The sequence below is a fragment of the Bombyx mandarina genome, chromosome 24 (assembly GCF_030267445.1).
Source record: "Bombyx mandarina strain Sakado chromosome 24, ASM3026744v2".
Lineage (NCBI taxonomy): Eukaryota > Metazoa > Arthropoda > Insecta > Lepidoptera > Bombycidae > Bombyx > Bombyx mandarina.
The window spans coordinates 3,572,349-3,598,823 of record NC_143230.1 but is presented as its reverse complement, the minus strand read 5'-3'; the positions used below and the strand labels follow the sequence as shown (position 1 = coordinate 3,598,823).

General features: G+C 37.0%; 1 protein-coding gene across 8 annotated transcripts in view; it reads left to right on the top strand.

Moving 5' to 3' along the window:
• Positions 1 to 3,177: 3,177 nt before the first annotated feature.
• Positions 3,178 to 26,475, top strand: part of Gk2 (Glycerol kinase 2) — a 48,328-nt gene continuing 25,030 nt past the window's right edge. For 2 of the 8 annotated variants that reach the window (XM_089738200.1, XM_089738196.1), the window contains exon 1: positions 3,178 to 3,346. Coding sequence is in view for 6 of the 8 variants with exons in the window: in XM_089738191.1 (XP_089594317.1) it covers positions 13,049 to 13,124 (76 nt within the window). In the remaining 2 variants the exon portion in view is untranslated. Of the gene's footprint in view, positions 3,347 to 12,974; positions 13,125 to 17,705; positions 17,891 to 25,243; positions 25,427 to 26,475 lie in introns of those variants that run through there. The other 6 variants (XM_089738198.1, XM_089738194.1, XM_089738199.1 and 3 more) reach the window with 4 other exon arrangements.

Below are 26,475 nucleotides of genomic sequence, written 5' to 3'. Positions count from 1 at the left end.
AATTTCTGCATAAGATTCATATTTGGTTTACGGAAATATGATCATGTATCTGAATTTCGCACTAAACTCAAGTGGTTACCAATTCGCCTTCGCCGCAATACTCATGTCCTTTCATTACTATACTGTACTCTCTTTAACCCCCATGCCCCCATATATCTCAAAGAACGTTTCGAGTTCCTACGTGATACGCATAATTTTTCCCTGAGATCATCGGATAGCCTGAGACTGAAAATGCCGGCGCATTCATCATCATTCTTTGATCATTCATTCACCGTCCAGGCGGTTCGATTGTGGAATGCTCTGCCGGATGCAGTGAGAAGTGCTCAAACTTTAAACTGTTTTAAAAGAATGGTGAAGGAACACTACTTATCTTCTTAGTGCTGTTTGTTTGCATCATCATTTATTATTTCCATACTGTTGATGTATTATGTGTATGTAAGTATATTAGTATGTATTGTATGTAAGTATGTATATTGGTATATAAATATAGGTATATATTTCATATTAAATGTAAACGGTATATATTTTGTTTATTGTATGTATATATTTTCTATAATATATTATCTATAGTACACCGCAACATACCTGCTATATTTTTTTATATTTTCCAGAATTTCTATAAATTAAACGGTTGTCTGGAAGAGATCGCTTTTAGCGATAAGACCGCCTATTGTACAAATGTATCTGTTTTTTTGATTGTTTTTTTGAATGTAAATTGTGTTTTGGTGTGCAATAAAGTGTATTCTCTCTCTCTCTCTCTAATAATAATAATAATAATAAAGATCATTTATTGCCTTTCACATCATAAAATGAAATACAAAAAAAAAGAAAAGCAAAAAAAAGAGAAAAAGGCAAAAGGAGGTGGCTCAGCTATTGCTGTTCAAGGTTGATAAATTGAACAGCGCTGATTTTCAGTCACCCCCGTTTCCCTTTGGTTCTTTGCGGGAATGAAGACTCCGTACGTGTGTACATACTCAGAATATGATATAAATTAGTAAAATTAGTAAATTATAAAAATTTAAGAAAAAACAAAATAAAAATCAAATTAAATGGTGAACCCGAAAACAAAACCAAAAATTTAAGAAAAAAAACAAAACAAAAATCAAATTAAATGGTGAACCAGAATGGTGTACGCACTGAAATACTGTCATATTGTTTTCCTGCGAGTTACAGTGCTGAGTAAGAACGAGATAAATACATGTTTATGTGTGTGCCTTCAAAATGGATGCTATTTAAATAAGCAATTGTACGTATAGAACAATATGTCGCGTCACTAATAAAAAACCTATGCTAAAAACGGATTACAAGGAGTAAATAGATTTATCATTTAAGGCAGATTTATATTGAGTCAGTAACTAACGTCAGTGCACTACCGAGTCAGTGCTGACCTGGCATTGCCATCGTGTAAATTGATTTCAAGTCAGTACAGTAGTGTCGCGTCAGTACTAAATTCAATATATATTCCAACTTCATATTTTTCGGCGTCAGTCCGCTTCCCCCGCCACCCACGCCAGCGCTACTGACGCCGTGTAAATGCCGAAGTCAGTCGCTGCCTCTTTATTGTACAGTGACCACGCTGCGTTGCACCACATCACAAAATGACGCGAAAAGTAAACGACACGAAGAACTTAAAGATTATTCAACTATACCGCGATAATGAATGCTTGTGGGATACTAAATCACAAAATTATAGAAATAAAGAAATGCGCCCAACAGCGTTACAGAATATTGGCTGGCAAGGCGTCTCTCATACATGTGTCTTGATGCTGAATAGAGCTTAATAACGACATAAACAAATCATCAGTCTTTTGGCGTCACTCTCAAAGCCAGTTTGTATTCCCTAGGATCTTCAATTCTCAACTGGGTTAACAACAGAGCTGAGCCTCCAGTTTGATTGCTGTCACCTATCCATTTTCTTACCCAAATTCGCTTCTTTTTAGATATTTCTTATAACATACCAGTTAGTTCTTGCATCATCACAAAGGTACATTTTCTCAACAAATTATTAACTCTGATTTTTTGCTGTTTTCGAGAATTCATTTTTCCACACTGACTTTACAAATAAACGTGTGTACACGTAAGAAGAACACATAAGAAATATCCTCGACTACTGACGATGTACTGGCTGCGTATAAATCGTATGGGTCAGTTTTCGGCGCCAGCACTGACGTTAGTAACAGTTACTGACTCAATATGAATCTGTCTTTACATAATTTTACTGAGAGATGAATTCCTATTAAAATTTAATTTGATCTTTGATCTATAATATGTTATCTTATTTCGTTTTGTTCCATTCCATTTCTATTGATTATAATTTCAAATAAATGATCTTGATTTGGTCCTGCTTCGGTCTAATTTTTATATTACAAAGTATAATGTGTACGTAATAATAGTTAATGATTTTACAATAACGACTTTGACACAAAATCTTTCTGGTATATTTTAACTTATGTTATGAATTAAACTAAAGTCTTGTGGCGAGTAGCCATCATACAACACAAGATATATAACGAATGCCTGAATGTCGCTTTCGACAATTTCAAGATATGCTTGCATAAATTCAAGCTCCGCATGTTTCGAACAACTCGGTCATCGTGCTTGTCGAATCCGTCGCGTCGGTTGCGACGAAGGGCTTGACGAGTAAATTAACCCACAGATACAGCCCACTGAATTTCTCGCCGGATCTTCTCAGTGGGTCGCGTTTCCGATCTGGTGGTAGATTCTGCGAAGCACGGCTCTTGCTAGGGTTCGTGTTCGTCAGGTTTGAGCCCCGTGAGCTCACCTACAAGCTCGGCGAATCTAGAATAACCCCTCGAGGTTACTAGATTAAGTAGGAAAAAAAAATATCCGGAAAACAACATTCAGACCTCCAGTCTACCGCGCGGTGGAAGATCTTCTCTCCGTCATCAAACCTTTCAAAGTCGCATAGCCATCTATTGAGTTTTTCATAACTTAGGATTGTTAAGATAAATAATGAAACTTATAATTTCTATGGTTGTAGTTTGTTTTTGTTGTTATATAAATAAATAAAAAACGTGCAAATTAAAAAATATTTTTTTTTGAAAAATTATCTAAATTTAGGTAAATTTGTGAAAATTGACTTGTATATATGGTTCAATATCTTCGTATTTCTAATTTTAATAAAACTGCAAAAGCTGTCAAATGTCAGATTTTTCACGTGAATGTCAATCTTTGACTCCGCAACTTGGACTTAGTCGCGGTTTGCGTTAGGTATTCAAAATTCGTAATTTTATTTGTATGTGATTGTGCAATAAGGACTAATTTGGCTTGTGCTACATATTGAAGAATTAAATAATTATTATTTCAATCCCAATTAAATTTTACGGTAAGTTGCATTTCGGATCTTAAATTATTAAATTTAAGGATTTAATTGGTTCCTAATTTCATCAAAGAAAACAAATGTTTTGTAATCAATGCATGATTTTTATTTTATTAAAAGGTTTGAAATAAAATAACTACCCAAAATTGAGGTCATTGAGTCTTACAGGAGTGATTGGAAGTATTTCACTTCAGAAATCGATATCAATTTAATGAAATGAAAAAAACGGTGCCTATATGTAATGAATGAGAAACAATTTAATCATTCGATCGTCAGTAGTTAAATATATTTTGAAAAAAAAAGCAAGTAAAGAAATTAGTTGAAAAAAAATGTTTTCAGTACATAAATACTACGTTTTTTTGTTCATAATCAATAAAGAAAAGTTTTTAAGTGTGAAAAGCGTGAAGTTTATCCAAAAGAAACAAAAATTTTATTATATGAATAAAATTGTGCATTGGTTAATTTACCAGGTGTACCGGCTTGAAATGAGGGTTTTCTGTGGAAATAAAACACTCATTTTTAATGGAAAGTAAAAAACATTTTACTCAATGTACAGTGGTACCTCTATATATGAGAGCCCTAATAATTTTTTTTTATTGCCTAGATGGGTGGACGAGCTCACAGCCCACCTGGTATTAAATCGTTACTGGAGCCCATAGACATCTATAATGTAAATGAGCCACCAACCTTGAAAAATAAGTTCTAAGGTCTCAAGCATTGTTACTTAAGTTACTATAGTTACTTAATAAATAAGTGTTTGACATATGAGCCGCTGAGCGAGAAAATTTTGGTTTGTGATGAGAGCTATTGACTTGAGATACGAGGAATCACACACTACACCGCTGCTTGGTGTCTAAGAGTTGCTCCCACCACAGACCAGACCTCAATCTGTATGTTTGTTTCCTTCATTTTCGAAGCATTTTTGATAATTTGTGTTTTGTTTTTGTACATTGTCAAAATATAATCTTTCCCATACCTATTAAAGGGCCAGAAATTGTTTGTTGTGCACCAATTAACAATTCTGTCACTTGTTTCTGACTAAAAGTGTCATCTGCTTCCAATATTGTTTGCAATTCGGTGTCTTAAGACATTTTCGGTAGGCTTCCACATTCTTCATTTCTCACAATATTGTTATCTCTGACCTATCGAAACCATGTTTTGTATGTTGCTTCTGATAGACCATGATCACCATATGTCTCGACAAGCATTCAATGCTCTGCAGCACATTTTTTGTAAAGAAAACAAAAAATTAATGCTTTTCGCAAATGATCATCTTATGGTACAAAATTTGCCATCTTTAACATGATGAAAAAATATGATGTTATTTGTTCACTGATTCAGTATATACTGAATACTTGCGAACTCAAAAAAATTATTAAGTCTTATCTAAGTATATATATAAAAATGAATTCCTGTTCATTAGTCTCGCTAAATTCGAGAACAGCTGGACCGATTTGGCTAATTTTGGTCTTGAATTATTTGTGGAAGTCCAGAGAAGGTTTAAAAGGTTGCTCGGAATTATATAAGAATAACAATTTTGTTTTTCCTTTGATGTGGTCCCTCGTGGGACAGATTCCTTTTGTTTTAAGTTTATTTTATACAAAAGCTTAGGTCTTTTAATTTATTGGTTGAGGCACTACGAAGTCTGCTGGGTTAGCTAGTTCACAATAAATGTTCCCTACGGATACTTTAAAAAAATAAATCCCTTTCTATTCTCTTCTAGCCTAAGAGGCTATACCTGCTACGTCCGGACGGGTAGGTAAGCTCACGGGCTCAACCTGAGAGAATTTTCTAACACTAGCCCTAGCGAGAGCAGTGCGTCGCAGAATATAATTACCACCGGATCGGAATCGCGACCCACTGAGAAGATCCGGCGAGAAACTCAGTGGGCTGTGTCTATGGGTTAGTTCGCTCGTCGAACTCTTCGTCGTAATCGACGATTTTCTACGAGGACGGTGATCGATGCTTGAGGGTCCTAAAAGCACGGAGAGTGGATCCGGGGGATCCGACAAGATATGTTTCGGGCGACGCTGGCTTTGCGTTGCCCCGTCCCGTTCGGATAAAATGAAAGTCGTCGTGGCCTAAAGGATAAGACGTCCGGTGCATTCGTGTTGACCGATGCACCGGTGTTCGAATCCCGCAGGCGGGTACCAATTTTACTAATGAAATACGTACTCAACAAATCGCACCTTTAAAATTATAGAGACTCATTTTGAAATATTTGGATTTAGTCTTTAATTCAAAAATTGACCTAGAACGATCCTTTTCAGCGACTTTTAGTAATCAAATGACCATAAGTATCTTATAAAAGGACAAAGCTATCAATCGGTCTCTTTCTGTCCCCTTCCTCTACGTTTTTTCGGGTTGAGAACTTTAATGGATGTTTTCCAAAAAACACATTTTTTGAGTTCGGTCTTTATAATTCTAAAGGTGCGAAATGTTCACGATTAAATTCCACGGTGAAGGAATAACATCGTGTAATAAAAATCAAAACCGTTAAATTATAATTTGCGTAATTAAGTACTGGTGGTAGGGCCTCTTGTGAGTCCGCGCGGGTAGGTACCACCACCTCACCTATTTCTGCCGTGAAGCAGTTGGTTTGAAGGGTGAGGCAGCCGTTGTAACTATACTGAGACCTCAGAACTTATATCTCAAGGTGGGTAGCGCATTTACATTGTAGATGTATATGGGCTCCAGTAACCACTTAACACCAGGTGGGCTGAGCTAGTCCAAAAACACAACTTTCAGAGCGCTAAGGGTTAAATTACAGTAATATGTCGCTCTGGTACATAATAATGAATACTCTATGTACAAAATGTGACTATTTTTATTACAGTTTCTGTGCTCTCCTGGCTCCCGTGTTTCTGGACTTTGGCTCAAGAGACTTAATTTTAAAAAAAACCAAAGATTTTCGCTTGCAGTATCAAAACAAAAAAATTAAGTAGGATGATATATATTAAGTGTATAATCTATGAGGATGATATTAGCGAGTTCATTAAAAGGGCAATCCCATGCCCTTGATTCTTGGTACAATTTAGAATAATTTAAATGCACACTAAAAAAAACAATTGCTGAAAGTATCGGCAGATTGCCAGTAATCAAGAGAATAATAATAGAAACAAAGATAAACTAGAAAGTATATATGGATAGATATGTATAGATAAACATAATTACTGGATATTTGAACTCCATATAACCTTTGCATTTGTGAGAATTTCTGTTAATAAGCTCTTATCTCCGGTATTAAATTGTGCTATGCACTCAAGTAAGCATCATAGACGTAATAAAGAGTATTTTAATAGGTTTAATGCTTATGCAGACTAACTCCTCGACGAGCGAATTAACCCACAGACACAGCCCACTGAGTTTCTCGCCGGATCTTCTCAGTGGGTCGCGTTTCCGATCCGGTGGTAGATTTTGCGAAGCACTGTTCTTGCTAGGGCCAGTGTTAGCAACACTCCGGTTTGAGCCCCGTGAGCTCACCTACACGTTAGGGCGAAGATGAAATAGCCTCTCAAGACTATCAACATAGGTAGGAGAGAAAAAAAGCAGAGTAACTTAAAAAATTGCTAAAAATGACTAATTTGTATTAGTCTCAAATGATCTGATAGTTTTCTGTCTTTGATTGCAACTTTGTAGTTGCATTTGATTGCAACTTTGTAGTTGCAATAAATCAATTACTTCCTAATTAATCCAATGCGGAAGTCCAAGATTAATTGATTGATCAACATAAACAAAGACATACGTATGTATTTATTTGCACATTTGATGAGGTACGGTTAATTGATGCGAGTATGAAACATGATGAAATTACAATAGCCGTCTTTCGCTTTCTGATTTTTATTAGTGAATCATCATCATCATTCTTTCCTATTACCCTCTGCTGGGGTGTAGGGCTCGAAGCAAATCCTTCCATTTACATCGGTCTTAGGCAGTCTGTTGTAGCTCCTCCCGCGTCATGCTCAAGACCCCTAGCTCCTACTCCACCGAGCGACGCCAAGTTGTTCTGGGGCGGCCTATCTTCCTTGAATAGCGAAATTATTATAGGGCTTATTAAATTTTAGGATATAGAAATTCCCTAAGTTGTTTATAGCAAGTTTAGCCCGGCGGCCTAAGTCGTTGGTTGGTCAAATAAATTCCCACTGAATGTTTCGGAGCTGTTTGAGCTCACACGTATTCTGTGCTACATCGTCACGCAGAGAGAAAGAGAAAGAGAATACACTTTATTGCACACCAAAACACAATTTACATTCAAAATAATTGTACAACCGTTTAATTTACAGAAATTCTAGAAAATGTAAAAATATAGCAGGTATATTGCGGTGTACTATAGACATACATTATTATAAAAATATATATACATACAATAAACATGTCACGTACCGTTTCGTCATGGCGTAGAAGTCATCGACATGAGCATCCGCGAATATATATGATGCTTTTTTTCCTACCTAAGCTGATGGTCTAGAGAGAGCATATCAGCGTAACCTTAACTAGTAGGTGAGCTCACGGGGTTCAAACCTGACGATGTTGCTAACACGAACCCTAGCAGTGCTTCGCAGAATCTACCTCCGGATCGGCAACGCGACCCACTGAGAAGATCTGTTGAGAAACTCAGTGGGTTATGTCTGTTGGTTCATTTACTCGCCGAGCCCTTCGTCGCAAGCGACGGGTTCGACGAGAACGATGACTGGTACTTGGGATACCTAAAAGCACTGTCAGTGGATCGCGCTATAGTAAACGTGGGAACCCCATCATCTTCCTGAAGACATAATTATATCGTAAAGGTAGATCATAGTAGGGCTGTCACCCATGCTTAATAGCTTAATCTACAGACTGCTACTTTTAAAAGCTTTGGCCGAAGTCTTGAACAACCTCTTGTTTCGTACAACGTGTAAAAATGCGGGTCAGCTTATTGCAGCGAACCGCCAGATTTATAAATCGAAATTTGTGAGTCAGAGAGTAATACTAGCCTCTTTAATCAGAGAAAAACTAACGTGTTTCATTATTTCTGAATTACGCATTTTAATCGGCCGAAACCGCGGAGCACGTCTAATCATTGATAATATACCGTATCAATATCAAATATTTCAAGGAATGCTTACATCCTCGTTCAACCTTGTGTGGTTTCGAAATACGAAATTTTTGTGTTCATTTTAACCTGTTCAAACAATACGAGCGTTATTGTCGATGTCAATTTTAAATATTATGTAATTCAGAAACTTCAAAAATGCGCGCTAAAATAGCAAATCGGACTATTATTTTATTTTTATTTTTTAAACCTTTCAGTTTATTAGAGGGAATTTATAAAATTATTTTAATGTTATCGGTCCTTGGTCTGTGTGCAAATTTACAAAGTTAATCTATTGTCTATCGAGTAAAAATGACGTTCAATGATTCCGTTACAAACAAATGAACATACATACACACACATAGGTACATGTCAAGCTAAATATCGTACGTTTGAAAAAAGAACGTCTGAAGCCGTTGCCAGTGTTAATGACGTTTCAATACGTCATACTTATATCAGCGATAACTCATTTCAAACGTCTGCTTCATAAAATTGGCGTAAACGTTGCTTTTATTTTTTTAAATCTTCTCTTCCGAGCACTGGTATCCACGAAACATAGGCTCTAATTTTATTTTTTCCTATCTATTCGCTGGTAAGGGGCTATTCCAACTATTATACTGGTGGTAGGACCTCTTGTGAGTCCGCGCGGGTGGGTACCACCACCCTGCCTATTTCTGCCGTGAAGCAGTAATGCGCTTCGGTTTGAAGGGTGGGGCAGCCTTTGTAACTAACTTGAGACCTTAGAACTTATATCTCAAGGTGGGTGGCGCATTTACGTTGTACATGTCTATGGGCTCCAGTAACCACTTAACACCAGGTGGGCTGTGAGCTCGTCCACATCCATCTAAGCAATAAAAAAAAAAACGCGCTGACGGGCATGTCAGCTCAGGAGTCCAATCTCCGAGAGTTTGCTAATACTGGTCCTAGGAAGAACAGCGTTTCGCAGAATTACCACCGGTCGGAATCGCGACCCACTTAGAAGATCCGGCGAGAAACTCAGCGGGTTGTGTCTATAGGTTAGTTTGCTCGTCGTAATCGGCAAGTTCGACGAGGACGGCGTCCTTTGAAGTAGGCGTGCCGAGTGCATCAGATGTCAATGTCGTTCTGGCACGGTGTTGTTTTGAATGCATCGCATTTATCAGGCGTGCGTCCACTTGATGACAGTAATTGTCTCATTGTTGGCATCGTTGTTCGAGATCTCGTGACAAACGTGAATACCGCGCAAGACTTGTTTAAAAATAACCTTCTCTTTTTTTTATTCCGATGTCTGCCGTAGTTGGCACTCACTGCTTTTACGTTCTTTCTTTAGCCAAGTTTGTTATCGTGACCGACAAAGATAGTTGCATGTATTCTCTCACGTCTCATTTCGTAACTGGCAGTTTTACGTCTGCAAAAATAATCATTAACCGAACTAAATTTTAAATAAATGTTTATTGCTTAGATGAATGCTGAGCAAAATTCCAAGTCTCATTTGTATAACGGATGTTCCGCCCTCCAAATTGAAACGCCAGACTGCTTCGCGACAGGAACATATAAGATGGGTGATACATCCTCCTTGGCGAACTCGTCGACTCGGACTAAGGGTTCGACGTGTGAATTAGTCCATAAACACAACCCATTGAGTTTCTCGCCGGATCTTCTCAGTGGGTCGCAATTCCGATACTGTATTAGATTAGATGCAGCGAAGCACTGCTCTTGCTAGGGCTAGTGTTAGCAATTTTCTCAAGTTAAACCTCTGAGCTCACCTACCATTCCGCGCATAGTTGGAATAGCCCCTTGGGCTGACAGCGGGACGGATGTGATATGCTCTGCGTCAACCCTGTCCCGCCGTCTCAATAGCCCCGACTGGGTTTCGGCCCGGTCCGGGGTAGGGCGCCGGCTGTGAGCGGCAGGAGTTTTTAGGCGATCCGGCGATTTCCTTCCGTAGAAAAAAAGCCCTTTAGCCTACCAACGATTAGGGAGAAAAAAAAAGGTGATACATATATTATCCCATCCGAATTTACTATAAGCCCTACCACTAGTCAAAGAAGAATGGAATTTTACGAAATGATTATAGCTATGCTAAATATACCAAATAAGAATTGACCGTGAAATTTGTTTTATAAATTATTAAGCGAGTATTACTGTCAACTTTGTTCGCGTTCTGCATCGATCGCGTTGTGTAAATACGTATAATAATATGACACCATATTTTTTAATTGAATGTTTTCATCGTGGAGGTAGCATGTGTTTTTTGTTGTATTACTTAGATGTGTGTATGAACACACGGCCAAAACCGGTATTAAGTGGTCACCGGAGCCCACATCTCTGTACTGAAATACGAGTGTATCATTATTTACATTAGAACATACACAGTTCATTTTATTAATAACCCAGTAAATATGTTGTTCGACAAACCGTTGATGAACTCAAAACAAAAACAATTTCACGTCACGGAATTGAAACGCACTCGCACACAAAATAAAAAAATAATGTTGCATATATGATTAATATTAAAAATATTACATGTTAAACCTTTAAAACACTCCCTTGTAAAATTAGTAGCTTTTGAGATTATACAGTTTTAATGCGAGAAGACGATTTGTACGATGATGTTAGAGAGCTCAGAGAGGAGTTCGTTGTTATAGCTTAAAGCGAAATTAATAAGTGTTCTTCTTTTTCTCCACCTAATCCCACTAGGTGGGGTCGGCACAGCTAATTTTTCTCTTGCATTCTTTTCTATCAGTCGTTATTTCAACACTCACTCCTCTCTATCTCATATCGTCATTCACACACTCCATCCACGTCTTCTTCGGTCGATCTCTTTTCCCTCTACCTTGCACTACCATTTCCATACACATCCTAGTCACACATGCATCTTCTCGCTACGCATCACATGTCCATACCACGCTAACGTTGGCGTTGTATCTGACAATGTATATTTGTTTACGATTGCTCAAGGCTTAAATACAAATCAATAATATTGTTCTTTTGTACGTTTGTTTGTCCTATGCGCGTTCCTGAGCCGTTAGTCCTATTGCGACGAAACTTGGTACAGTCATTTTTGACACAGAAAGTTTCGGCTTAAATTATAATGAGTGGCACGTGAATACTTACGTAGAACCGATGTTTAGTTATCAAACCCATAAACGCTGAAATAGCCTCTCAAGGCTATCGACTTAGGTACAGACACAGCCCACTGAGTTTCTCGCCGGATCTTCACAGTGGGTCGCGTTTCCGATCCGGTGGTAGATTCTGCGAAGCACTGCTCTTACTAAGGCCAATGTTAGCAACACTCCGGCTTGAGCCCCGTGAGCTCACCTACATGTTAGGGCGAAGCTGAAATAGCCTCTCAAGGCTATCACCAGCTTAGGTAGGAAACAAACCCCATAAAATGTGAAAATCGTATAATAATAGTATTCCATAATATAGATAGCCGCGAAAGTCTAAAACAATCTACAACGCTGTTATTGAATTAACGGGTTTTTAAACCGCGATTTTCACTTTTGCTGCTTTGGTAGTTAAAGGGCGCTGTTGTAAACGCCATGATTACCAGTTTACCCGTTAAATCATAGCGTTTAATGTATTATGGCCTTGAAAGATTAAAACAAATAACAACTTTGTTTATTAGTAAAAGTCTCAAGGGTCTTAGTACCAGTTGTTGAACTGGTTATTTTGCCATCGTTCTCGCCGATTTTTTTTCATTGCATTTTTAGGCAGACGAGCATACGGCCCACCTGATGGTGAGTGGTTACCGTCGCCCATGGACTTCAGCAATGCCAAGGGCAGAGCCAAGCCGCTGCCTACCGCTTAATACTTTCCACAAGCCTCGTTTGAAGAAGGACATGTCATAGTGCTCGGGAAACACCGTGGAAGGGAGCTCATTCCATAGCCGGATGGTATGTGGCAAAAAAGATCTCTGGAAACGCACTGTGGATAACCGCAGTGGCTCCAGGTAGTATGGGTGAACTCTACTCCTGTGGCGGGCGGTGCGATATAATTATATATAACAATTCCTCAGAGCACTCCCCATGGAACATGCGGTACAAAATACAGAGGGAACCGAACTCCCTCCGCAGACCCAGAGGCTCATATAGTTATACATACATATATTTCTTCGTGTTTTAAGAGAATCATATGACCCACGAAAGCTATCTTTTACTGACAGCACAGACCGAACACCTGTCCCAAAAATTAATTAAGCAAAACAGTGCCAGAGATTGTTCATCATTATGATTCACTAATGTGTTATTAATAGTACAACGTACTTGTTGTATCTTTATCTGTCCAGAATTTCGGGTAAACAAACGGTTGTCTGGAAGAAATCGCTTTTAGCGATAAGACCGCCTATTGTACAAACGTGTCTGCTTGTTGATTGTTTTCTGATGTTAATTGTTGCAATAAAATATGTTCTCTCTCTCTCGCATTCGCGGTTTTCTATTTGCGGTTATTAATTGTGTTGAATGTAAACAAATTTCTCAATACTATTTATATTAAGGCGACGTCCCCCCTAATTTTTCATTATGCAACTGTCTGTCATTTTATAATTGGCCAAATAATATATGAGATTCGTTTGGCACGTACCTTCCTCATTCATGTGCATTCGCCGTTTGAGACGGATCGTCCGTTTTGTTTTTACTGTATATAGTTTTTGAGTTATGGATAATGTGAGGAAGTTCTTGAAGAAACAAAGCAAGAGACGGAGACTCGTTAAGCACCGAAGTTTGTATTATGGTATGTTTAGAAGTTGTGTAGATTTTGCTCTTGCGTTACTAGATTTGCGCGATTTTGTTAATGTATGGATTCGTAGTGAATTATCTTTGAAGTAAGACACAGACTCGACCGGCTAAAGCTTTAGCAAGAAAATCAACAGGAAACGACTGTATTGTGTTTTTAGTGGAAAAGAAAGTGATTTCATATCGAGAAGTGAACGGCTATTTGGGTTAAGGGACATTTCGCCTGATACGCGACGTTTATCTTTATAATTAAAGGTTCGTTTTATTTGGTACCAGCTGACCCGGCAAACTTCGTAGTGCCTCAATCGATAAATAAAAGACCTAAACTTTATTTAATTCCGAGAATTTTCATATGTATCTACCTTTTAAAAGTTCTCTGGACTTTTCACAAATAATTCAAGACCAAAATTAGCCAAATCGGTCCGGCCGTTCTCGAGTTTTAGCGAGACTAACGAACAGCAATTCATTTTTATATATATAGATTAGGATCAACAATTCGATGTTTTTAATCGCACTTCAATTATTACACCATTCAAATAGCCGAAGAAGCTTTTTTTTTCATTTTTTTTCCAAATTTTATACTTTAAATGGCTCTCTAAAGTTTCAAAAATGTCGCGCATATAACTTTTCACCCCTCGATGTGATCTAGTTCGCCAGGGCAGATATTTTTGTTTGGTAATATTGGAAATCAATGAGAGATTTTTTTGAGAGAGAGAGAGAGAGTGATTATATTGTAAACAACTAAGGGACTTTCCCACACCTTTAGTTCCTTACAAGACGAGCGATTTTGATTGTCAACTGATAATCAATGGAGAATCATATAAATACTTCCTTAATACTGAATTAAGCTCGAATTTAAATAATAAACTCAAAAAATTGTACAAATCTTATACCTTTAAACAAGCAATTCTTGTATATTAATATAATTATATATATATATATATATATATAATCTGAATCTCGGAAACGGCTCCAACGATTTTCATAAAATTTAGTATACAGTGGATTTCGGGGGCAATAAATCGATCTAGCTACGATTGATTTTCAGAAAATGTTGTTTTATTCGTGTTTTCAATAATCAACTTTATCGATAATCAACTTTATGACTCTTCCCGACATCTTTTGGCGAATAGTAATACTATTTTTCTTAATTGAGGGCAACTAACCGCTTTAAAGACAAAACAAGATGGCGTTATAAAAAAAAACCGAGCAAATCTCGGTCATCATCTAGTGTGTATTTAATAGACATGGCCCGCGGTTTTACCTGCGTTAGATTTGTAATTCACTAAGCATGTGTACATTTTCTTGGTAGATAGAGTCGCTTGTGCCACTCTTTGGTCTTTGAACCACAAGTCAATTTGTAGAACGGTTGTTACGTAAAAATAGTCACCAACGAATATCCTCTGCCTAGAGAATTTACTTTTATTTTTTATTTTTATTTTTTTGCTTAGATGGGTGGACGAGCTCACAGCTCACCTGGTGTTAAGTGGTTACCGGAGCCCATAGACATTTACAACGCAAATGCGCCACCCACCTTGAGATATAAGTTCTAAGGTCTCAGTATAGTTACAACGGCTGCCCCACCCTTCAAGCCGTAATGCATTATTACTGTTTCACGGCAGAAATAGGCGGGGTGGTGGTACCTACCCGTGCGAACTCACATGAGGTCCTACCACCAGTAAACTCACATGTGAGTCCTTATGTTACATTATATTACATATCGCTCCTACACGTGTAACTTTTCATCATTAAATTTAACATACTTTTATGCATTTGGCTGCGACATCTTGTCTGTGTGGTTCGAAATCGTTGGGCGATGCCGCCTATGGAGTAAAACCTAATTAATATTCTTAACAATCACAGTTTAGTCACGACAAATTAAATATGAGAAAAGTAACGTATCTGTCATTTTGTTTAACATTGATGATATAGCTAGATTTGCGATTGATACAATATAAGATTAATTGTTTGATTGTTTAAATGCTTTTGCGAGTTTTGGAGCCTGAAGTTAGCAGATCGCAGGCGAATCTAAATGATATCGGAAACTTTTTAACCGATTATTAAAATTTATTATCGATATATTACAATATCGATATTATATTACTTTTGTTGAATCAGAATATTAAATATCATTATTATATCATGTCATATCATTAAAATAGTGTAATAAAAATTGTCCAATAATAATAAACGCCGACCGTACCACTGTAATTGTTCATTGGGGTAATTGGATTCGCGAAATCTAATCTAAAGTATGCGCGTATAAAAACAGAATCAATAGTGGCGATAACATTCGAAATAAAATTGGTTAAAATCGATTACCGATGTATTGTATTTAATTTAAATATAAATGTAATAAAAGTGAAACCCGCAAAATTATAATTTGCGTAATTACTGGTGGTAGGACCACTTGTGAGTCCGCGCGGGTAGGTACCACCGCCCTGCCTATTTTTGCCGTGTAGCAGTAATGGGTTTCGGTTTGAAGGGTGGGGCAGCCGTTGTAACTATACTGAGATCTTAGAACTTATATCTCAAGGTGGGTGGCGCATTTACGTTCTAGATGTCCATGGGTTCCAGTAACGACTTAACACCAGGTGGCCTGTGAGCTCGTCCACCAATCTAAGCAATAAAAAAAAACAGTTATAGTCTTTAGTGAATTGAATATTGAGCTTATATTTCTCTATCGCGAATTATCATTATCTACCCGATCTAGTAACATTAATATCGCAAATTATCGTTGTCTATCTGTTCTAGTAAAATAAAATTAGATTCAGAGAACTTATATCGCAAGTTGAATGGAAACAGTTACATTGTTGATATCTATGAGCTCTAGTAACCACTTAACAACAGGTGGTCCAAGAGCGCGTCCACACTTGTAAGCATTTTTTTAAAGTACGGCTACATTTAGACCTTTAATGTATAATCATGTATTTTTGGCTCAGCGTGCGTTCATTGACCTCTTGAATAATTTATAACCTCACTGAATGTAAATAATGTTTATCTAAACACTTGAGTAGTACTGTTATATTATTCGCCTTCACGCCGCGCGGGTAGGTACCACCGCCCCGCCTATTTCTGCCGTGAAGCAGTAATGCGTTTCGGCTTGAAGGGTGGGGCAGTCGTTGTAACTATACTGAGACCTTAGAACTTATATCTCAAGGTGGGTGGCCCATTAACGTTGTAAATGTCTATGGGCTCCAGTAACTACTTAACACCAGACGCCTGTCAGTTCATCCACCCATCTAAGCAATAAAAAATAAAACATTTTATTTTCAGTTGCCAGTTTTTTCTAAGATTATCTGTACTATTGATTTTACCACTTTGCGTGACAGAGAGCTAAGTTGAAAGGTCCAAATACTAGGCCATAAACTCCAAAAAATAAATAAATAGGTACATTCAGATGTCAAATGCGAAACCTTCTGTGAGTTGTAAACACTGTTCCCAACGTTTCTATGATTTAACCCTTCGAGCGCCTACCGTCGATAGATCGACTCTCTATTAACGCGTATAAAAGTGTGGAGCGTCGGAATATTGACTGCTTGCTTTAGTTTGATTGTAGGTATTAAGTATTGACCTGTATGGACGTGTCTTAGCGCCTATGTATAACCTATTTAAAATTATTTTTCTGTGAATCTAGCATTGATTCTTGTCTTGTTTTTAAGTTAATGTTTTTGGAAGGTACATTTTATCAAAATACCTTTAGCAATCTCTATAAAATATGTGAAAATAAGCTCAACACTAAAAGGGTTTACTTCTCATTTATTTCCTTTCTATTACTAGTTACAACAATATAACAATAACAGGATAAAATCGTTTAAAATGCCGCCGCCGTAATAATTTTTTGTGTTTTTAAATTTACTGTACCAATTATAATGTTTTCGAATTCCGTGTTTATTTTCTTTGAGTACCAAATATTGTTTTATTTTTTAAAATAGTGCGGTGTCATTTATTGCGTAAACAACTTTACTTAGGTATACAGAAAATTCGAAATAGCTTACTCATACTAAGACTTATAATGGATCCAAATTTGGAGTCAAATTAACTCTTGGAAATAACAATGGTCATATATAGCACACATTCCGAAACGAAAACCCACATTTTCATTTGGTAGTATAACAAATAAATAATTATTAAGCTTACGTCGTACCTACACAAAATAAGGTTATTTGGTAATTAACATTTGCTTCGCTACTTTTACTATGAGCGGGAAGGTCATTCAACCACAAAAATAAAAAAAAATATGTATGAGAAGGTATTTTGAACAAGTATACGAAATACTTTACATATTTTTTTTTATTTTTAAATAAATAACATATTGGTTAAATTTTTTTTTTTTTACTTACAATCACGCCACGTCAACTGGTCCCGTGCATTACTTACTATTGGTTGTTTATTTGTCCTTAATCTCATTGTTCGAACGTTTTTTCCTTAATTTATGGGTTTTGTGACAGCGTGAAACGTCACAGATAACTGATAAACCTGTCGTGTGGGTGTGTGTCTATTGTGTGTGTATAGTATTGAATACACGCCGCGCCTCCTAGTACTTCGCAATGTCATACATATTGTAGCGTATGATTTCTTGGTCGCAGTGTGAACTCGCATAAGCGCGGGAACGCGCGCATTTCACGAGTTCTTATTTTAAAATATCGCTTTTATTTAAATGTTCTTAAATAAAATTGGAGGGAATATTTTTTCTAATGTTGGCTAAATTATAGTTTTTTTTAATATTTTTTTTGTGTTGTGATTTTGTCATTATGAGTGCAGGTTTGTTATTTTTTTTTTTTTTATAAATCTCGTGTTTTTTTGCATGCTGCCAATTGCCATCATTTGATGATGTAATTTGAAACAAACATTGTATTTTTTATGTAAGTTTATTACAATGTGTAAACATTTGTCGCGAAAATATTTTTCAGTTCCAGTTATGTTACTTAGCAATTTCGGTCATCTAATAAATAGAGATCTTATTATAAGTGTTAAGTTTATAATATTATTGTCTTAAAAGCCGTACCCTATTAATGTATCGGGCGTTGGGGCCAAGTCGGAATCGAACTGCACTAAAATCTGTAAATCATTGTTCGTAATCCAAGTCTCTGAACTGGAATATAACATTACATTACATGAAACATTACCATCGTCACCTAATCCGACAAGAGAAAGCAAAGGTTTGACTGTGCCTTCGGTATTTGCAATAACTAATCGACTAGCCACAGGTCATTCGTTAGCTATTAATAGAAACAAAACCTATCTACTAATAAAGTTGCAAGCGTAGGATAGCGACACGTGACTCGATCTTGAAAAAAAAATCTAAGCTAAAATATCCGTTTCTGACACACAATGCATCATTATTTATCAGACGTTTGAAATGTTGCTTCAAACAATCCATTATTATAATCTCAAGCTTTTGTTTCTCAACGTAAATCCTTGAGATATAGTATAATAATATATATTTTGATTGTTTTCCCCGTGTTGACCGGATCTTGAAATTGTTCTGTCAAAAAATATTAGGCTATTCTGATAGGATACGTTAATCTGTTGCCTATTCTAATTGCTGAGTATACCTTTTTGATATTCGCATACTAGTTTTCTATTTGGCAAACGCACAAGCTAATAGGGATTTTTTGTTTAATTTTATTCGATCCCTCAGACGTTCTGCTTTAGTTATCGTATTGTGGAAAATACGTTATCAATCGACGCGCCCTAACATCCCGCCTGTACCTAATTCGGTACGATAATACTCGCGTATTTGCTGTTGCTTTAAAGAACAAAATAAATAATTTGTTACATTCGTTTTTTTGCGAGTCTTAGAGTAGTTTACGTTGTCACCGCCCGATCCACTAACGGTGCTTTTAGGTACCCCAAGCACCGGTCATCGTTCACGTCGAACCCGTCGCTTGCGATGAAGGGCTCGGCGAGTAAATTAACCCATAGACACAGCCCACTGAGTTTCTCGCCGGATCTTCTCAGTGGGTCGCGTTTCCGATCCGGTGGTAGATTCTGTGAAGCACGGCTCTTGCTTGGGTTCGTGTTAGCAACGTCATCAGGTTTGAGCCCCGCGAGCTCACCTATGTACTAATTCAGCGAATCTAGAATAACCCCTTGAGGTTACTAGAATAGGTAGGGAAAAAAAGCTGTTACTGAAGATTGTCTATTAAAGCATTCGAAACATCGGAAATAATATGTATAATGACAATAAAATACGTGAGATTGAATCGTAGCAGTAGTTTTAGTAATAAATAATTCACTATTAATTTGAATATATTGAATGTAAGTGAAACTGGACCTGGCTCCGTGTGATTGTCGTTAGATTTATGAGGTACAACCTAATACAGACGTTAGTGTGCTTAGTGCGAGTTGTTTGACGTTCTCGATAGCGTAAAAGTTAACTCAATTTTATATGCAGTTGGAACAGCGCCCCTAGCGGCAAACGTAAGCAAACGTTCAAACTCCATACAAATTAGAGTTAACTTTTACGCTATCGAGAACGTTAAAAAACTCGCACTAAGCACAAAGACTAATTTTAATGTTAATTTGCAATTATGCAATTCCTTTAAGACAAAAAATAAATAATAATTATTATTATTTGTTGAAATCACCCGTACCTTGTTGGTACTATGACAAAAAGTTTATCTAAATTTCCCTGCAACTATGCCAAGTTTTAATTCACTGTGTCAGATTCCGAATTGGGTGTCGGTAACTTCAAAGTTTTGATGAGTGCTTTGAAAAGTTAAGATAGCTTTCTATGTCTTGATTGGTTTGATCTAGTCTCAAGCGGGAAGAAACTTTCACGTTGTTCACTGGGTTTAAATGATAGGCGATTCGCTTTATCGAAACCGCTATATATGTGGTACTTATGTACCAAAAATAAGGTATCTTTCGATGCATTAATCGCCTCATTGGTCTATTGTACATTGTTTGAAGAAGGTACTTGCCATTCAAAGTTTTGTGGGTAGTACCATATAGCTTACGCAAGTATGGTGCATATTTAAACTTTCTTATTATTTCAGTGTTAGATAGCAAATTTATTGAGGACGGCTATCGGCTATATAACATCACGGTAAGACCAATACAAGCGGAGCATCAAGGAATAATGTTTCAAAATTTACGGGTTTAAATAGCTCCTTAACATTCTATAATTAAAAAATATTTTCACTTTCTACGTAAATGAAGTGGGGGGTAAAATTTTGTGTTTAGTCAAAGTAACTACATATTTCAAGCGGACGGAGTCGCGGGCAAAAGCTAGTGTGTTAATATAAACTAGAGGTCCCGCAGTAGTCGAAATTCGACTATAATTAATTGGAATTGTAAGTTTGTACACTATTATGAATGTATTTTATACTTCTATAATCACAATTTTGCCAAGATTACACTATAAAAATTATTAACAAAGACAAACAATATTTAATGTATTCTCAATTTGACAACAGACGTCAAGAACAAAAGTTTGACAATAAATAGTATGCATGCGTGTGTGCGTCAAATACATGGTATGTAGTGTATGTAACGTTTTCTTTATTGATTTAATGCATCTATTATGCAATATTAAAAAAAAAAATTAGCATTATGCACTTCTTCTCTATATTCTCTATAAGTGTGGAAAATTTCATACTCCTCCGTCCGCGCAGTTTTCGTAAAAAGGGATACAAAGTTTTTGCTTCACGTATTAATATATAGATTATGAATGCATGACTCACACTATAAATCCCCGTGTTCCATTTATTTCAATACAACGCTGCGTTAGAATTAAAGTATTTTTTTTCCTTAACAGTTTCCCAAGGTTCCATTTATATGGTTGATTGCAACGCGAATAGGTACTTGTCATTGATTGTCCGACGCTGTGTGGGATCGTTTAGATGCACTTTAGACGCGAATCGAACGATTCATGGAAATATTAGGTACATGTAATCCGATATTTTCGCGACGTGATGAAATGTGGTCAAAAAATTAGTCGTTAGTTTGACGTCAGTAGTATTTTTTTATTTTAATAGTATCGTTGTCGTGGTGTTTGTCAACTTATTGTATTTGTGCTGTAACTCTTTCATAAGTTTTGTTCACGTACTTGGTAATGTCAACATACATACAATAACATACAGTAGAATTCATATACAACGACTTCGCTTATAACGACTAACCGCTTTTAACGAAGATAATGATTACTCAAGTTAGGTTTCATAGTTAGGTAATGAGAAAATATATCCGTTTAATGCGACTCCGTTTTAAGCGACCAACTGCTTATAGCGACCCTTTATTATGAATATTATGATGACACATCCGGTTAAAACGACGCACAATGTTTTGTTTACATACCAATACCATGCTACCAATACCTCGGCGCCCCAACTTCATCTCGCCCCCTTCATTGGCGTGTGAATCACAGTTAGTGCTTGTCACTTGTTATGACAAGTTCTTAAATGAAGCGAAGTGTTTTACAACTGAAGAAAAAAGTGCAATATTACACCGATTAGAAGCCGGTCAATCAAATGCAACCCTCGTAAAGGAATTCGGCGTATCTCATTATACAATATCAACAACAAAGAAGAATAAAGATAAGATCGAGACGCTGTTTAATGCCAATGTTTTAAAATACAAACGTGTAAGGACTTTTACTCATGAGTTGGTGGATAAGGCATTGTTACAGTGGTTCAAATTTCAGCGCGACTGGGGAATACCCGTGAATGTACCTCTGCTACAAGAGAAAGCAATTTTCCGCTATACTGTTAGACCTGCAAAATTTTACATGCTCCATGAGTTGGATAGACAGACATATATATGTACTTAACATATTATGTACTTAAGAAATAATTCTGCCGTTTTGTACGTCATCCGGTTAGTACGACATAGTTTCGCCGGTCCCTTGAAGGTCGTTATATCCGGATTCTACTGTATATGGAATTTAAAGAGTGCCTTGTGAAGAGTACTTAACGGTAGGCAGCGGCTTGGCTCTGCCCCTGGCATTGATGAAATCCATGGGCGACGGTAACCACTCACCATCAGGTGGGTGTTATGCTCTTCTGTCTACAAGGGCAATAAAACATAAAAATACAAGTTGAATTAGTGGCAATGAGAGACACGAAGTTGCTTGTTTCTTAAAAAAAATATTAAATAAATAATTATCAGAATCGGTTCAAGTATTCTCGAGAAATCGGGGACCATGACCTCTTTTGAAGTATGTTAAACATCATGATTTTGGTACTTTAAATACCTCCTTTTAACATTCTATTACTCAAAGATATTTTTACCATCTGCGTTAAAGAAGTCGCGGGTATAATTTAGTGTTATCCCAAGGTAATTATTCCACGCGGACGAAGTCGCGGGCAAAAGCTAGTATTTCAATCAAACGCCTTTTATGGGCTTTTCTTTTGTAATTCTCCAGTGGACAATCTGTTTTAAAGGACCAGCAGTAATTTGCCATCATGTGACGATCGTATCAACCCTGATACCTTTCTTCCATCGCTCATAGATCCTGGTAGAACCGATCTTCCTGTTGCTCACTATAATTTTCTAAATCATCCCGAAACTTATCCAGATGATTACGGAGATAGTGTAACTCGATAATTGTATTTGCTCCTAGAGTCTGAAAGTTTGTCAGCATATTTTGCACAATATCTTCATAATTCGGTGCTTTATTGGAATCTAGCGACCCGCCCTCGCTTCACTTCGGAAATTGTAATTTATTATTGATTCCTCCACTATTTAATGGATGTTATTATACATATAAACCTTCCTCTTCAGTCACTCTATCTATTAAAAAAACCGCATCAAAATCCGTTGCGTAGTTTTAAGATTTAGGCATACATAGGGATATGGGGACAGAAAAAGCGACTTTGTTTTATACTATTTAGAGATACCTAGGACACTCGACTATCAACACAAAACTTTTCCAAGCTTCACATTCCGGAACCGTCATAACTTTGATAAAATTGTTATCTTTCATTAATTGACGTATTTGAGTTTGATCAAATATTCCACCTTTCAACTTTTCCACACAAAGCTTCGGAAATTTTCCACAAAAGTAATAAAAACAGTATCTTTCCTTGTCCAACGCTTTTACAAATTGCTTTATCATTCCGTTTATTTTCATTGATTTGTAATGCCGAAAGTATGATTTTTTCTCTGCTTACTGACGGCTCTCGTATTACCTTGGCTTTTCAGACTATTAAAAAAATTTGTACAGGCCAAAGATCTTGCTTCCAATGAATTTGTTTAGCTCCACTGTCCCACATATGTACAAATGATACAAGGATATTCCGTGTATCCACTTTGTTGATCGAGTAAATAAAATAATAAAATAAATGTTATTACTTTACAAACCGATAAATTGATCAAAATATAAGATATCCAATAATCATAAAAACAAAGGCGCATTGAATATTTTCATCAATAAATTCGTAATCTGGGCACTTGAAAACATTTCAAAATAAGATCTCCAGGGCAACAATTTTTTTTTCTTTTTTTTTGTAGAGCTGTGCTTTTGTCGATGATTGTACCCAAAACAAAATAAAAATCAACACTGAATAAAGATTTTTCCTTATACCAACAGGTTTGCTTTTAAGGAAAATAATGTCAGAATTTCAAAAGCTTTTTTTATAAACATATTAATTATACACATTTTGCATAGTGCGAGTGTTTTTTTTATTATGTAAAATTTTTGCTTTTGATCTTTTACCTTTCAAGTCTGACGTGCATTCGGCCCACCTGATGGCTAGTGGTTACCGTTGTCCATGGACGTTAGTAATGCGACGAACACAGCCAAAGCACTGCCTACTGCTGAGGACTCTTCGTAAAATTCGTTTGAAAGAGGACATGTCATAGCGCTTAAGAAACGCCGCGGAGGGGAGATCATTCCAGAGTCTAATTGTGCGTGGCAGAAAAGATCTCTAGAAGCGCACTGTGGATGAACACAGTGGTTCTAGATAGATCGATGAACTCTTCTCCGGTGGTGGGAGGTGCGATGGTAAAGAGGAGGTGAGGGTATTAACTCGATTTCTTCCCCAATGAACTCTGATTCGTTTTTTTTTCATCTAACTGTGACAATTATAATGTTGGCGAATTTTTTTTTGTTCCTGCCATTGCTGATAGCCTTGACAGGCTATTTCAGCTTCTCCTTGACGTGTAGGGGAGCTTACGGGGCTCAAACCGAGATTGTTGCTAACACTGGTCCTAGCAAGAGCAGTGCTGCGCAAAATCTACCACCGGATCGGAAACGCGACCCACTGAGAAGATCCGGCGAGAAACTCAGTGGGCTGTGTCTATGGCTCGAATTTCGTGCTTACTCTCTTTGAATACCAAATAGTGTTTTATTTGTCTTAATTAATGCGGCGTCGTTTGTCGCGTAAACAAATTTACTGATACTGAAAATTCGAAATAGTTTACTCATCTTTCAAATGGATCCAAACGTTTGGAGTCAAATTAACTCTTGGAAATAACAATTGTCATATTATGCACATATTCCGAAACGAAAACTTTCATTTTCATTTTGTGAAATGGTGTTTCATTTTTTACTGGTGGTAGGACCTCTTGTGAGTCCGCGCGGATGGGTACCACCGCCCTGCCTATTTCTGCCGTGAAGCAGTAATGCGTTTCGGTTTGAAGGGTGGGGCAGCCGTTGTAACTATACTCGAGACCTTAGAACTTATATCTGAAGGTGGGTGGCGCATTTACATTATGGATGTCTATGGGCTCCAGTAACCATATAACACCAGGTGGGCTGTGGGCTCGTCCACCCATCTAAGCAATAAAAAATAAAAAAATTGTGGTATGACAAATAAATCATTACAGTACACAAAGTAACCTTATTTAGTAATTAACATTTGCTTCGCTACTTTTACTCTGAGCGGCAAGGTCATTCAACCATACAGATAAAAAATAAATGTGAGAATATTTCCTATACAAGCATGCGAAAAACTTGGTGTTGTTTGTTTATTTGGCCCTAATCTCAATGAACGAACGTTTTTCCCTAACTTATGGGTTTTGTGACAGCGTGAAACGTCACAGATAACTGATAAACCTGTCGTGTGGGTGTGTGTCTATTGTGTGTGTATAGTATTGAATACACGCCGCGCCTCCTAGTATTTCGCAATGTCATATGTTTATTATATTATAGCGTATGATTTCTTGGTCGCAGTGTGAAGTGGCATGTACGCGGGAACGCGCGCATTTCACGAGTTCCTATTTTAAAATATCGCTTTTATTTAAATGTTCGTAGATAAAATTGGAGGGAATATTTTTTCTTATGTTGGCTAAACTATAGTTTTTTTTTTTTTAATTATTGTTTGTGTTGTGAACTTTTCATTATGAGTGAAGGTCTGTTATTATTATTATTATTTTCGTATTTTTTTGCATGCCGGTAAATGATGATGTAATTTGAAACAAACATTATATTTTCTGTGTAAGTTTATTACAATTTGTAAATGTTTTTTTTTCGATGATGTGTTGTTGAATCGCGAAAATATTTTTCGGTTCCAGTTATGTTACTTTGCAATTTCGGTCGTCTAATAAATATAGATTTAATTATAAGTGCTAAGTTCATAATACTATTGTCTCAAAAGCCGTACTCTATTAATGTATCGGGCGTAGGGGCCAAATCGGAATCGAAGTGAACAAAAATCTGTAAATCGTTGCGTGTGATCCAAGTCTCTGGAACTCGCGTATGCATACGAGATATGAGCGGCTTGGAAACATTACCAATAGCCGTCGTAATCCGATAGGAGAAAGCAAAGGTTTGATCGTGCCTCTGGTATGTTACAATAAGTAATCGACTAGCCATTTTAGGCTTTCCTTACACTAGGCATTACCTTCCACTAGGCATTACCTTCCAAACAGTCGTCGTGGCCTAACGGATAAGATGTCCGGTGCATTCGTGTTGAGCGATGTAGCGGTGTTCGAATCTCAGGCGGGTACCAATTTTTCTAATGAAATACGTACTCAACAAATGTTCACGATTGATTTCCACGGTGAAGGAATAACATCGTGTAATAAAAATGAGACCCGCAAAATTATAATTTGCGTAATTACTGGTGGTAGGACCTCTTGTGAGTCGGCGCGGGTGGGTACCACCACCCTGCCTATTTCTGCCGTGAAGCAGTAATGCGTTTCGGTTTGAAGGGTGGGGCAGCCGTTGTAACTATACGTGAGACCTTAGAACTTATATCTCAAGGTGGGTGGCGTATTTACGTAGTGGATGTCTATGGGCTCCAGTAACCACTTAACACCAGGTGTGCTGTGAGTTCGTCCACCCATCTAAGCAATAATATAAAAAAAAATATTTCGATTTTGATACTGAACTCGAAATGGAAAATTTACATTTAAATCATTAATTTCATAACTATTTGGTAAGAGATCAAGTTGTATCA